The sequence below is a fragment of the Centropristis striata genome, chromosome 17 (assembly GCF_030273125.1).
Source record: "Centropristis striata isolate RG_2023a ecotype Rhode Island chromosome 17, C.striata_1.0, whole genome shotgun sequence".
In the NCBI taxonomy this organism is placed as follows: domain Eukaryota; kingdom Metazoa; phylum Chordata; class Actinopteri; order Perciformes; family Serranidae; genus Centropristis; species Centropristis striata.
Window position 1 is genome coordinate 31733935 of NC_081533.1, and position 12007 is coordinate 31745941.

The 12007-nt window shown below is 41.1% G+C and overlaps 1 protein-coding gene across 1 annotated transcript in view; it reads right to left on the reverse strand.

Moving 5' to 3' along the window:
* Positions 1-331: 331 nt before the first annotated feature.
* The window catches only part of LOC131989641 (tripartite motif-containing protein 2-like), a 20174-nt gene continuing 8498 nt past the window's right edge, over positions 332-12007 (reverse strand). Inside the window, exons 2-14 of the mRNA XM_059354932.1 lie at positions 11169-11869; positions 8813-8961; positions 7537-7717; positions 7196-7455; positions 6668-6806; positions 6402-6587; positions 5885-6080; positions 4998-5101; positions 4728-4895; positions 4415-4583; positions 3969-4039; positions 3673-3813; positions 332-3585 (exon numbers count right to left, since the gene is read on the reverse strand). Of these exons, the coding sequence (XP_059210915.1) occupies positions 3433-3585; positions 3673-3813; positions 3969-4039; positions 4415-4583; positions 4728-4895; positions 4998-5101; positions 5885-6080; positions 6402-6587; positions 6668-6806; positions 7196-7455; positions 7537-7717; positions 8813-8961; positions 11169-11267 (2016 nt within the window). The 5' untranslated portion in view covers positions 11268-11869 and the 3' untranslated portion in view covers positions 332-3432. The remainder of the gene's footprint in view (positions 3586-3672; positions 3814-3968; positions 4040-4414; positions 4584-4727; positions 4896-4997; positions 5102-5884; positions 6081-6401; positions 6588-6667; positions 6807-7195; positions 7456-7536; positions 7718-8812; positions 8962-11168; positions 11870-12007) is intronic.

A 12007-nucleotide genomic window follows, 5' to 3' on the forward strand; every position in this document is an offset into this window, starting at 1 on the left:
TTTAAATCGATTAATTGTTGAACGTGTCTTTGTCGCTCTGACGGCGAGCTTTGTTAGCATTCATCATCAGGAAACCAACGGCTATAAATAGACAAAAACAGTGTTGCACCCTTTGTTACAAAATGTCCGGTATTAGTGTTTTAGAATAAACCCCACATTGTTTATTCTAAAACATTAATACTGGACATTCCAGCTTAGCTTTGTGCTACATATGTCCATTGGTTTCAATCAGAAATACAGTGTGAAAAGCTGTTTTTGCTAACTGGCTAGCTTGATTATTTCCCCCCACAGCATGACAACTTTCATTTCACAAAAATAAACCATAGAATAAAACTCGAAACGCTGATTCGTCCACTCACAACAGTCAGTATAAAATGTATCAAATACCAACAATCATATTTTGATTGGAACAAAACAGAGAAAATGCACAAAAAGAAGAAATATAATGGGCACTTAAGAATTTCAATGCACACGGTGGAACACAATCAAATGGCAAGATATAAAGATTACAATGACAAAATATATAAATAAATAGATAAATAAATTAAGTAATAACTTAACATAGCGTTTACCGTTTCAGGTGTGAACTTCTTCTACCACGAGCACCTGTTAGCTTAATGATGAAGGTAAAACTGTCTAACTGAAGGCGGAATTTAGTCATTTAAATGCCTGTTTAATAATCAATGTAAATGCTTTTTATTACTCTTATTACTATCACGTATGGAGGACTTTTTCCAAAAGTAATATTTTAAATGCTTAGCATAATGTCACTTTTTTTCTCATATCCTTTACTGCACTTAACATCACTGTAGATCTCCTTAGGTGTTGTTTTGTCCAAATGGGAGCTTAAAGTTTAAGAATGTGTACTTTTGATGTCGATAATCACAAAATACAGAGGCATGCTGCTAGAACACTGAGGCGTTGTTTCATGAGTGATGGCGGAACACGTGGAATTGTACAAGCCGGCGACGGTACTTCAGGGAAACCTCGAATCATTCTAGAATCCTTGGCAATGTTGAAGAACTCTTGAAGCATTCTAGAATCCTCAAAGCATTCTAGAATCCTTGACATTGCTGAAGAAACCTCGAATCATTCTCCAGAATTCTCAAAGCATTCTAGAATCCTCGAATCATTCTCGAATCCTCAAAGCATTCTCGAATCCTGCTCAATGTTAAAGAACTCTCAAAGCATTCTAGAATCCTCAGCAATGTTGAAGAACTCTTTCAAGGATTCTAGAATGCTTGACATTGCTGAAGAATCCTCGAATCATTCTAGAATCCTTGGCAACGTTGAAGAAACTCTCGAAGCATTCTAGAATCCTCAGCAATGTTGAAGAACTCTTGGAGCATTCTAGAATCCTCGAAGCACTCTAGAATCCTCGGCAACGTTGAAGAACTCTCGAATCATTCTAGAATCCTTGGCAATGTTAAAGAACTCTTGAGGCATTCTAGAATCCTTGGCAATGTTGAAGAATCCTTGAATCATGCTACAATCCTCAAAGCATTCTAGAGTCCTTGAATCATTCCAGAATCCTCGGCAATGTTGAAGAACTCTCGAAGTATTCTAGAATCCTCGTCAATGTTGGAGAATCCTCAAAGCATTCTAGAATTCTTGACAATATTGAACTCTAGAAGCATTCTAGAATCCTCAGCAATGTTGAAGAACTCTCGAAGCATTCTACAATCCTTGGCAATGTTGAAGAATGAATCGAAGCATTCTAGAATGTCCTCGAGCAGAAGTGTGTAAAGCTGTTATTGATTCCAGATGTGTTGATTAATTCTGAGCAATTCACATGATGTTATTAGAGGTATTCTCACAAATATATAGGATAGATTTATAGACTTTTTCCCCCCATTTCCTTGCAGCAGACTTCTCAGGAAAAATATATTAACACTCAGAACCAAGCATAGATAGGACGATGCTGCTCGTCAAAGCTACCATGTCAATCAACCAATTGAAACAATCATCCAAACAATCATAATCATAGTCAAGCAGTCATTTCTAATGATGAATCTATTGCCTAAGACTTTTAAAGAATACTAGCATATGGCAAGAAACAAAATAAACATTCCATATTCAGACAATCCTAATGTACAAACAATGGACAACAGGCTAAAAGTGGCCAATGTCTTCATCTTTTTTCATGACTTTCATTCAACAATGGAGTCACTGTAAATTTGGCTGGGCATGGACGCCCCTTTGAAGCAGTCCCTTGCTGCATATTTACAGATTTACACATCCACTCACCCAGTCCAACCAGTCCTCTACTGTTGGACCAGTTTAAAGTTAAGTGCTTTGCTCAATGACGCCCTGACAAGCTCTAAGAGTTGGTAGCTTATGTTAGCTTCCACATATTAGAGTTGATGTTGGTGCACAAATTTAGTCTATGGTACAAAAGACATAGGATAAATCTGTGGTAATGACCTGGACATGATGTCAAACCAAGACGTAGACCTCTTTTAGCTCACTGGCCATTATTCTGTCTGTTACATACAACATGAGAAGGCAGAACATTAGAAAGTGTTTCATCGTCCAGTCCATTCTCTCCAAAGCACCATGCTTTATTTTATAACCTCCGCCAAGCTCATTGTCCCGTTTTCAGTGTGTTCTGTTTGCAGGATTATGGGAGAAAAAAACTGGGGCAATTTTAATGAACCTTGGTGGAGGTTGGAGGTGGAGTCAGAATCACGGGGCAGTACTGATTTCTTTTTCACTTAAGTTAACCTTGTGAGATTGGGCATGGCCTTGGCGGAGGTCTGCGCTCTTCAGGTGCCTTCTTCTTCACTCATGCTTTTAATAATTCCTTGATCCTTTTGTCCATCTTCAGTCCATTATCGGTTTAGGAAGCAGTGGTCTCCAAAGACGTTTTATTTGTACTTCATGTATTTTTTAAAGCCTTTTTTTCCCACTGTTTCTCTATTAATGCCAAACCGGGAGAAAGAGGGAGTTCCAGAGGTTGACATCATGAATCAGTCGTTGCATAACTGTTTTTACTCCAGTCTTTCATCACTCCTGGGTCCCATCCTGCAATATTTCTCAAGTTTGCATAAGGGCAGCAAACTCCCTAAACCACCAACAGTTCACTCCCCTTCATCTGCTACTTTCCTCTTCCCTGTTTGATGGGGAGACTTTCAGAGGAGGTAGTTCAAAGACCAATCATGCACCACCAAACTCTGTCATCCACTGTTTCATGTACTACAACAGTACTTTATCCAAATCTTCAAAGATGTCAAAACAAGATCATAGTTTCATCGTGTTCTAATGATGTAATGATGGCTAATCTTTGTTCCTCCTCTTTTCTATCCATCCCTTCTTCCATTGTAACTGGCTGCAGTCAAGGCTCATGCAAATATTCCCAGAATTTGACATCGTGCACCACGCCGTTCCTCTCCAACAACAACTGCCTCCCGCCGTCTGTCTTTCCTTCCTCCATCATTGTAGGTAGCGGTAGACTTTGAAGCAGTGGTTGCCAGAGTCAGCCACCACCACATGTCCGTCTGAGGTCAGAGACAGGCCCTGGGGTCCGTACAAAGGGTCCGCTGATGTGTTGATGTAGGAGAGGAAGGAGCCGCTCCCGTCAAACACCTGGAAATGTTTTAACAGTGAGATAAAACATGGTTTGATTATTGCACTTAACACTCCAAAGACGAGCACTGAACAGGATCACTGTACCTGAATTCTGCTGTTGCCCCAGTCAGCTACGATGATGTTCCCGTTAATGTCCACAGCAACACCAGTGGGAGCATTGAACTGGCCATTTCCCTCGCCATTAGAGCCGAATTTCAACACCAGCTCTCCTTCGGGGGTGAAAACCTGACCGGGACAAAGAAAGAATATTTCAGGATCCATATTCGAGCGTCAACAACAAATTAAATATCTGCCTCTTAGCTGGGATGATACTAAGCTAAAGGTATTATTTCATTCTGAATGGGTCAAGGAAAAAATGTATTGTGAAAATGTTCTGTTACCTTGACAGAGTGGTTATGGAAGTCAGTCACGATGATCTCATTGTTCTTGTTCACTGCTGCAAAGTGTGGACCTTCAGGACAGAAACAACAAAAACAGATTGTGCTTTCAGTGCTGCTGTTCACACTTCAGCTGACACTTCAAGTTCTTTAACCTCTTCAAACCCACCTGTCTGCAGGTCCACATGCTAAACAAGAAAGTTCTCAGAAACTGGAAGATGTTACCTCTCATTTTGGCCTTATGGTTCTTCTGTTACTTTTTTGCTGGGTCTGACCCTAACCCCAGCCCTAGGGGCTCACAAGGTTCAGTACCAAAAACTTCAACTGCACACGTAGTTATAAATGCTATCAGCAGACATAAATCATGGAAGATCATACGTCAATCTATAGAACATTGAAGATTGGCATTGTGTGTCAGCTTTTTGTCAATGTCTAGGAACAAAAACTACCTGCAAATTGCTTATCACCATTGCCCCGACTGCCAAACTTGGTGATGAGCTTGCCGGTCAACTGGAAGATGAAGACAGTGCACGCCTTGTTGTCAACCACGATCACGTGACCGTTCTGGTCCACGGACACGCCCTTTGGCCCCATAAGTCTACCAGAGCCAAGTTTCGCCTGAGAGGAGAAAAACCATTCAACAAAACACATGACATGAAGTTCGAACCCCTTTGTGCTTAAGAAAGTTCTATTTCTATATCAATCAGACTTAACAGTAACCATTCATCTCTTCACAGCTCAAAGCCACATCGGTGCACTTACCTTAAACTTGCCTTCACTGGAGAATATGCTGACCCACTTGTTGTCGTAGTCTGCAATGATGATGTCCCCGGTGGGGTGCACCGCCACGCCTGTGGGGCGCTGCAGTTGACCCGGCGACCGCCCTCGCACCCCGAAACGGCTCTTGAATTCCCCCTCATTGGAAAAAATCTAGAGTGAGGAGACAGTTGTGAGGACCATCATAGACATAACTTATAAACCTACATTTACCCTTAAAACCAAGTCTGAACTGCCGGACAAAGCGTGCGTTACCTGGACACACTGATTGTTGCTGTCTGCAATCAGAATCCTGCCACTGGAGGAGGCAGCCACTCCCTGAAGGTTGGTGAACTCTCCTTTATTCCTCCCCTTTGTTCCTGAAGAGAGCAGGAAAATAGTTTATTGTTTCAATTTGAGGATATTTACTCCTTTAACCGTTGGCTTTCCAACAACAGCGTTGAGGGGTTTTTGTCAGCAGGTTTAGGTTAAAAAAAACTACTTGCCCAGTTTTCATGTAACTTGATGGAAGTGTGTAGCATGAGCCAAGAAAGATCCTCCCCTCTGAACCAACCACCAACCAACCCGCTGATTTGAAAAGTATGTTTTCCAACAGTCCTTGATTTGATCATTGGATATACACATTTCCATGACAAAAGTAAAAAAGTAACCAAAATAAAGCTTGTGATATTTCTGCCCAAATCACTTTATTCAAAATGTCTCTTTTAAAACATCACCCGTTCGGAAAAACTAGATCCTGTAAGAGGTTGCAAAAATGCAAATAGTTCAATATGTCGAGACCCAATTTTTACCTCAATGTTTGTGAAGATTCTGGGCATTTGGAAAAGAGAAAAATAAAAAATTTAAATTAAATGAAAGAGATTGTTTGTAATTTGGTATTTACACAAAATAAAAGAGAGTAAACAAACCCACAGAGTGTTTGATGACAAGACCAAGGAGTGGCCTTTATTTACTGCTTTTTGGTCATTTTATAGATATAAAATACATTTTCAGGTTGTGTTATCAGTTTACATTCTGAACTATGTGTCAAGGAGGTTTCACCTAGAGCTGCAGTTTATCATTGTAGTTGTTTATGTTTTGATCAGTCTGCTGTAACTAGCAGCACCAGCTCCCCGGTTTATCTGTGCAGATGAACGTCTCACCGATCCTGAAGATGAGGTCGTCCTCGATGGGGTTCTGGGTTTTGCGCCGTGGGGTGCCCAGGGCGCTGCTGGCCCTCTTGGAGCCCTTTTTCTTCTGGCCGGGGGACTTCCCTCGTCTCTTTGCCCCCTCAGAGGAGCCGGTGGACGGGGTGGCGTAGGCGGCAGAGTTGGTTGCTGTGGTGGTGGAGGGGGACACCTGCAGGGAAAACACCATGCTTTCAAGTATGAACTTTAGGTGTTTAGTTGGTGTTAAAGTGAACTTGAAAACTAATGTTTAAAAAGGAGGAAGAATTTAGATTCTCTTTTACATGTTGCATTGTTTTTCATTTTGTCTGCAATGTTTTTTCATTTTCAGCATGTTTCTGTCCTTTTTTTTCCAAAAGGCATCATTCCGAAAGCTGCAGCAGGTACTGAAAATGTATTTGGCCACTTTTGTTGAGACTGACAGGATTTAGGCCAGTTGATCTTCAAGTGTTAGTCGAGTAACATTTCAAACTTCACAGACAGCTGCACCCACCTCTACTTCTGCCTCTGAGACCCTATTGACGGTCAGTTTGAAGGGGCTTCCTTTGATATGCTGGTCATACAGACGGAGCGCCAACGAGAAGTCGCCCTCCTTCGGCACGATGTACACAAACTCATAAGTCCCGTTCTTGTGGTCCACTATTTCACCGTCCACTATGCTGCCATCTGGGGTGAACACCTGCGTTAAGACATGTAGAGTTTTGTTATTTTTTGTTGATGTATCTGCAGACTTTTATTTGCGTGTGGGCTTACACGAACCTCAGCTGACAGGATTGCATTTCCACTTTTACAGGCTCCCCCTGACTTGTCTCTTGTCACTATTGTAACCGAGGCAGGATGTCCCACAATGCATTGCTCCAGGCCGGCACCCATGGCTTCACTCTGGCTCGCCACCGCGCTGAGGAAGAACAGGACAGTAAAGTTGTGTTAAATGGAGAAATGAGTCTCCAGCAGGGGCCCTGAGTGTTGTTTGGTAAATGGACCTGCACTTATATTGCGCTTTTCTAGTCTTTGCGACCACTCAAAGCTCTTTACACCAAAGACTGCACTTATTCACACTTACATTCATACTGGTGGCAGAGGCTACCCTAAACGGTGCCACCTGCCACCATTGGGAGTTCATTAATACACTGATGAATGCAGCTTCGGGAGCAATTTGAGGTTCAGTTTCTTGCCCAAGGATACTTCAACATGTAAGCTGCCATGGTTAGGGATTGAACCATCAACCATCCAACCAGTGGGTGACTGCTCTACCAACTGAGCCACAGCCCCCCCGGTTTGTCTCACCTGGTGGTGACGATGGTCCCCAGGTTGTGAATGGACTTCCTGAGCCCGTCCGTCTCCATCAGCAGATCCAGCTGGTCGTTCTCCTCCGGCTGACACGGCACGCCGAGGCAGGTGAGCTCCCCCAGCCTCTCCTGCAGCTCCTGCTCCACCTGCAGGCTCGCCACGCACGCCTCCCCAGCCAGAGCCTCCTCTGTCTGGGTACAGGAGGCCATGATGTCCCCCTCCCCCCGGACAAGGTTGTCCACCTGCGCCTGGAGGACCTGGAGAAAGATAAAAGATTAGGCGCTTTATCGACTGGAATTAATCTCTGACCAAAGTTTGGTGCAAAAGCACGTGTGCACCTTCTGCTTGAGTCCGTATGTGACCTCCAGCTCCATCAGCAGGACGCTCTTCCGGACGTCCAGCTGCTTGTGCAGATCCTCGAAGCTCGACTGGATGTCCTCTTCGATGGAAGCTCTCTGATTAGTCAGCTGTTGGAGGATCTCCTTAACGAAGGACAGGGCGTCTGAGATCTGAGGGAGTCTGGAGAGATAAATACAGAGAAATGATTGTGTCCTTGTTGTTCCATGGCCTGCATCTCCCTGCATGTCCACCAGGTGTCAGCCTCTCCCCTTCACTCTGTTAACTGGGCCTCATTACCTATTCGTGCATGTTTATTCCCTGAGTGTTTAGAATTGGTGGGATGTTACTAACTACTTTTACTTTACAATTTTAAGACATTTGTACTTAACTTGAGTATTTCCATTTTTGGCTACTTTATGCTTCTACTCCACCACAGTTAACAGGTTAATACAGCACCTTTTTTTTTTATCTCTACATTTACTCCACAGCTATAGTTACTTATATTGAGCATATTGAGATTTTACATAGGACACATGTGTGATGAGCTGTGGTGAAATGTATCTAAGTACATTTACTCAAGTAATATACTGAGGTTATACATTTTATTTAACTGTATACTTCTACTCCACTACATTTTGATGTAAATATTGTACTTTTTACTCTTCTTCAGCTTTAATTACTTTTCAGGTTGAGATTTAACATGAAAACATAAGATATATATGTATTTTTTTATTAAACCTCATAACAGTATATTAAGTAGTTAAAATTCTGTCTGTTTTTACTAAATGAAAACTTTGCTTATATAAATGCATCAATAATAATAATAATCTAATACCAAATTTAGAATATAAAACAATCTGAGTGGGTCCATTCTGCATCATGAGTACTTTTACTTTTGACATTTTAAGTACTTGTTGATGCTTTTGAACTTTTACTTCAGTAAGTTTTGACTGCAGGACTTTTACTGTAGTGGAGTCATTTCACAGTGTGGGATTAGCACTTTTACTTAACCACTGGTGATGAGTATTTAAAATCTAGTGTTACAGATCAAACTACCCAACAACATATTTGCTTTGCTTTCACCAGTTAAAACATTAAACCATTATAATGAGTACTTTCAATTTGTTTTAGCCTCACAGTGGGCAGATATCAAACTTTATCTTGTATTCAAGGCAAGAATATTGTATTTAGATGGTGTTATTATCTAAATAACAGAAGTTGATGGAAGTTAAATTATGACGAGTCCATTAAAAGCACATTGACGACGTGCTCCACCTGCTCTGGACGGCCCCCAGCCTCTCCTGCAGGCTGCTGCGGTGCTGCTCCAGGGCCTGGATCAGGGGCTGCTTCGGGTGCTCCTCGTGCTCCGGCACACAGTCCTCACACAGCACACACTCACAGGCTGAACAGAACAGCTCTGCCACCTGCAGATGGAAAGGTTAGTAAGACAAAGCGAGGAGGATGGAGGATACAGTTGGAGGGAGATTTGGATAAAGTGCAGTACAACCACAGTTAAGTTCACTTAACTGTGTACTGAGACAGGGAGCAGTGTTTGTCAGAGCTTTTCACTTTCTCTCTCTGACTTTGCTTCCTTGTTTGTCTTGTGAAGCTAGACAAATTTCGAATAAAATCACTAGATTAAATACTTTGAGTACTTTGCCATGTGTTGTATGTATGTATTGTGTATTTATCCGTCACAATAGCCCAACAACCATGCAAGATAAAGTCAAGAAACCTTTCGCATGTCAAAGTGAAGGCTGAGATATAAGATGGATGAGGTCCGAGCATTGACGCCCGAATATAAGTGGTCGGTACTGTATGTCATGGGTTGCAAGAGAATATTTTATCCCCAGTGGGAAAATGGAAAGAAACCAGTATGCAAGTATATGCATCTCATATGTAACAAAATAAAGCAAAACTAAGGCTAATTGAGGTCGTTTTTGGAGTCCCGTCTGGTTCAGTTGGGTACTTGAACGCCCTGATTCAGGCATACGCTACCTCACCACTGCTGAGCTCTTCCAATGAACAGCTGCCAAGGCAAACTCTTTGTTTTTGTTGTTCCCCGTTGGTGGAACCACTACCAGTTCCTACCAGAGCGGGGACGTCCCTCTCTACCTTTAAAAACTCCTGAAGACCTTCAGAGAGGACCATCTCTTCTAGCACCACAAGACAACTTTACTCCTTAAAGAGCCTCACTAGTATGGCTGGGCGATATATCGATATAAAAAATATATTGATATATTTTTAAATGTGATATGGAATTAGACCATATCTCATATATATCGATGGAGTTCTTTTTTTCCCTTTTGTTATATATAAATGCTGCCCTCACTTGGGTTTGTCATATTTAGTTATTTTGTAATGTTCGTTATTCTCTTTTCTCATATAAATATATTTAGTTCAGAAAAACATTGGCCTGATTTATTTCATTGGCTATTTCTATTTAAGTTTTTTTTTTTTTTAAATGTGCACTTTATGGAGCTTTGATTTTTTTTTAAAAGGTACTCCTGTTGTTCTCCAGTATTTATGTTCGCTTAAATAAATAATTTGAATAAAATTACTTGTGACATGTCATATTTGACTTTGACTGAACATTTGCTCTCACTTTGTGATAAAAATATCAGGATATATATCTTATATCAATATTCAGCCTAAATATATCAGGATATGACTTTTGGTCCATATCGCCCAGCCCTACTCACTAGCACTTATTGTTGCACTAACAGCTCTTTTTGCACTATTCCCTGATTGTTTCCCTTTTTCTGTAAGTCACTTTGGATAAAAGCATCTGCTAAATGACTAAATGTAAATGAAAGGACTTGTGCAGGAATGGGCTGGGTTTTGGTCTCAGTTTTAGCCCTGTGCAAACCCAAAATTATGTAAAAAGTTCAGGAACAAACAATCGATTCTTTTTGTTGTGATTTGCCTGAAAGAGAATCTTGGGTACAAAGCAGTGAGTGAGTTGTTTCAAGCTGATATAACATTGTCATGAGTCCCAGAATCTACACCTATCTTTATCTTTATCTACTCATATCGGTAGAGATATAGTACGAAGCAAGGTTATAATAGTTTTGGATTTTTCATTAGTTTTAGTTTTAATTTTGTTGTGAATTTTTGTTTTGAAATTCAGTTAGTTTTAGTTAGTTTTTAGAGTGAGTTTTCTAGTTTTAGTTTAGTTTTTAGTTTTTGAAAATGCTTAGTTTTAGATTAGTTTTTATTAGTTTTAATGTTAGTTTTAGTTTTTTTTGTAATGGGGTATTTGTAGGGTGCGTGATTCAAAGAGTTCATAATAAATGTTTCCTTTATTTCCTTTGGTTTATCATCTCAGCCCCAATAAGGTTATTATCTCTTACAGTTCTGGGTGTTTTGAATTTTGGTTCTAGTGTAGACATCCCAGTCTCAGTAAACATATTTACCATGTGTTGCATGTTCAAATAAAAACACTGAATTGTGAATGACAAAAGTTGACAAAAACGAAAACGAAGGACATTTTCACTATAATTTTAGTTAGTTTTAGTTAGTTTTGTAACCACAAAATACAGTTTTAGTTAGTTAAATGTTTTTTCGTTAAGTTAGTTTTCGTTAACTATAATAACCTTGGTACGAAGCGTCTTATATGTTGCATTCCTACCTTCCCTGCATGCTGCGGGCAGGCGTTTTTTCCAGGCGGAGCCTCCAGGACGGTGCACTCCTCACTGCTGCTATCTGGGGAGTGTTGGTGGGCCTCCATCTGCGAGCAGCAGCCTGGTGGAGCTGAACCTCCGAACACACCCCTTCTTCCACACTGCAGCCAGGGGGAAGGGGCTGGATGTTCGAGGGTTTTTCCTCCTGTCTGGTCGTGTTGTTTGCGTTTGGGAACTCAATTTATTCCATTGTGCCTTTGAGAGGACGGGGCAAAACAATCAAATTAACTCCTTGTGATAACTCTTGGGTTTGTCTGATCTTACGAGAGGCATGACTCTTGAATTAGCTCAGATAAGAAGAGGGGGTTGTCCATGTACCCCACTTCCTGCACGATATTTCCACACAAAAAAACAAGAAACGAGTGCTGGGATCAGTTTTGTTTTTCAGTACTTTTAGTGTACAATCACCACTTCTGTCAGAGTTGATCTCTCCGCTGATTATTCCATTACATTTCTGTTGGGTAAAAAGGGGTCCAGACATCCAAAACTCATCCTGCGGCAGTGTGTTGTCTCCTCCCAGAGCAATAAACACAGAAGAAGAAGAGTTATAGGGTGACAGCACCGGTCCAACCCTCTTTAGGTCTCATTTAAGGGAAAAGCATCAGACCTTGGTGTTGATTTAATTCAGAGGGTTCAAACAGAGGGCAGCCTGCAGAGAAAAGAGGGGATGAGGATTAGGTGGAAAAGCAGATAAACATGGATAAAAACTTAATTAACTCTTGGCAAGTACTTTACTGCCACGTCTTAGTTGATCATATTTATGATTTAAGTGAGTATTTACTGTCTG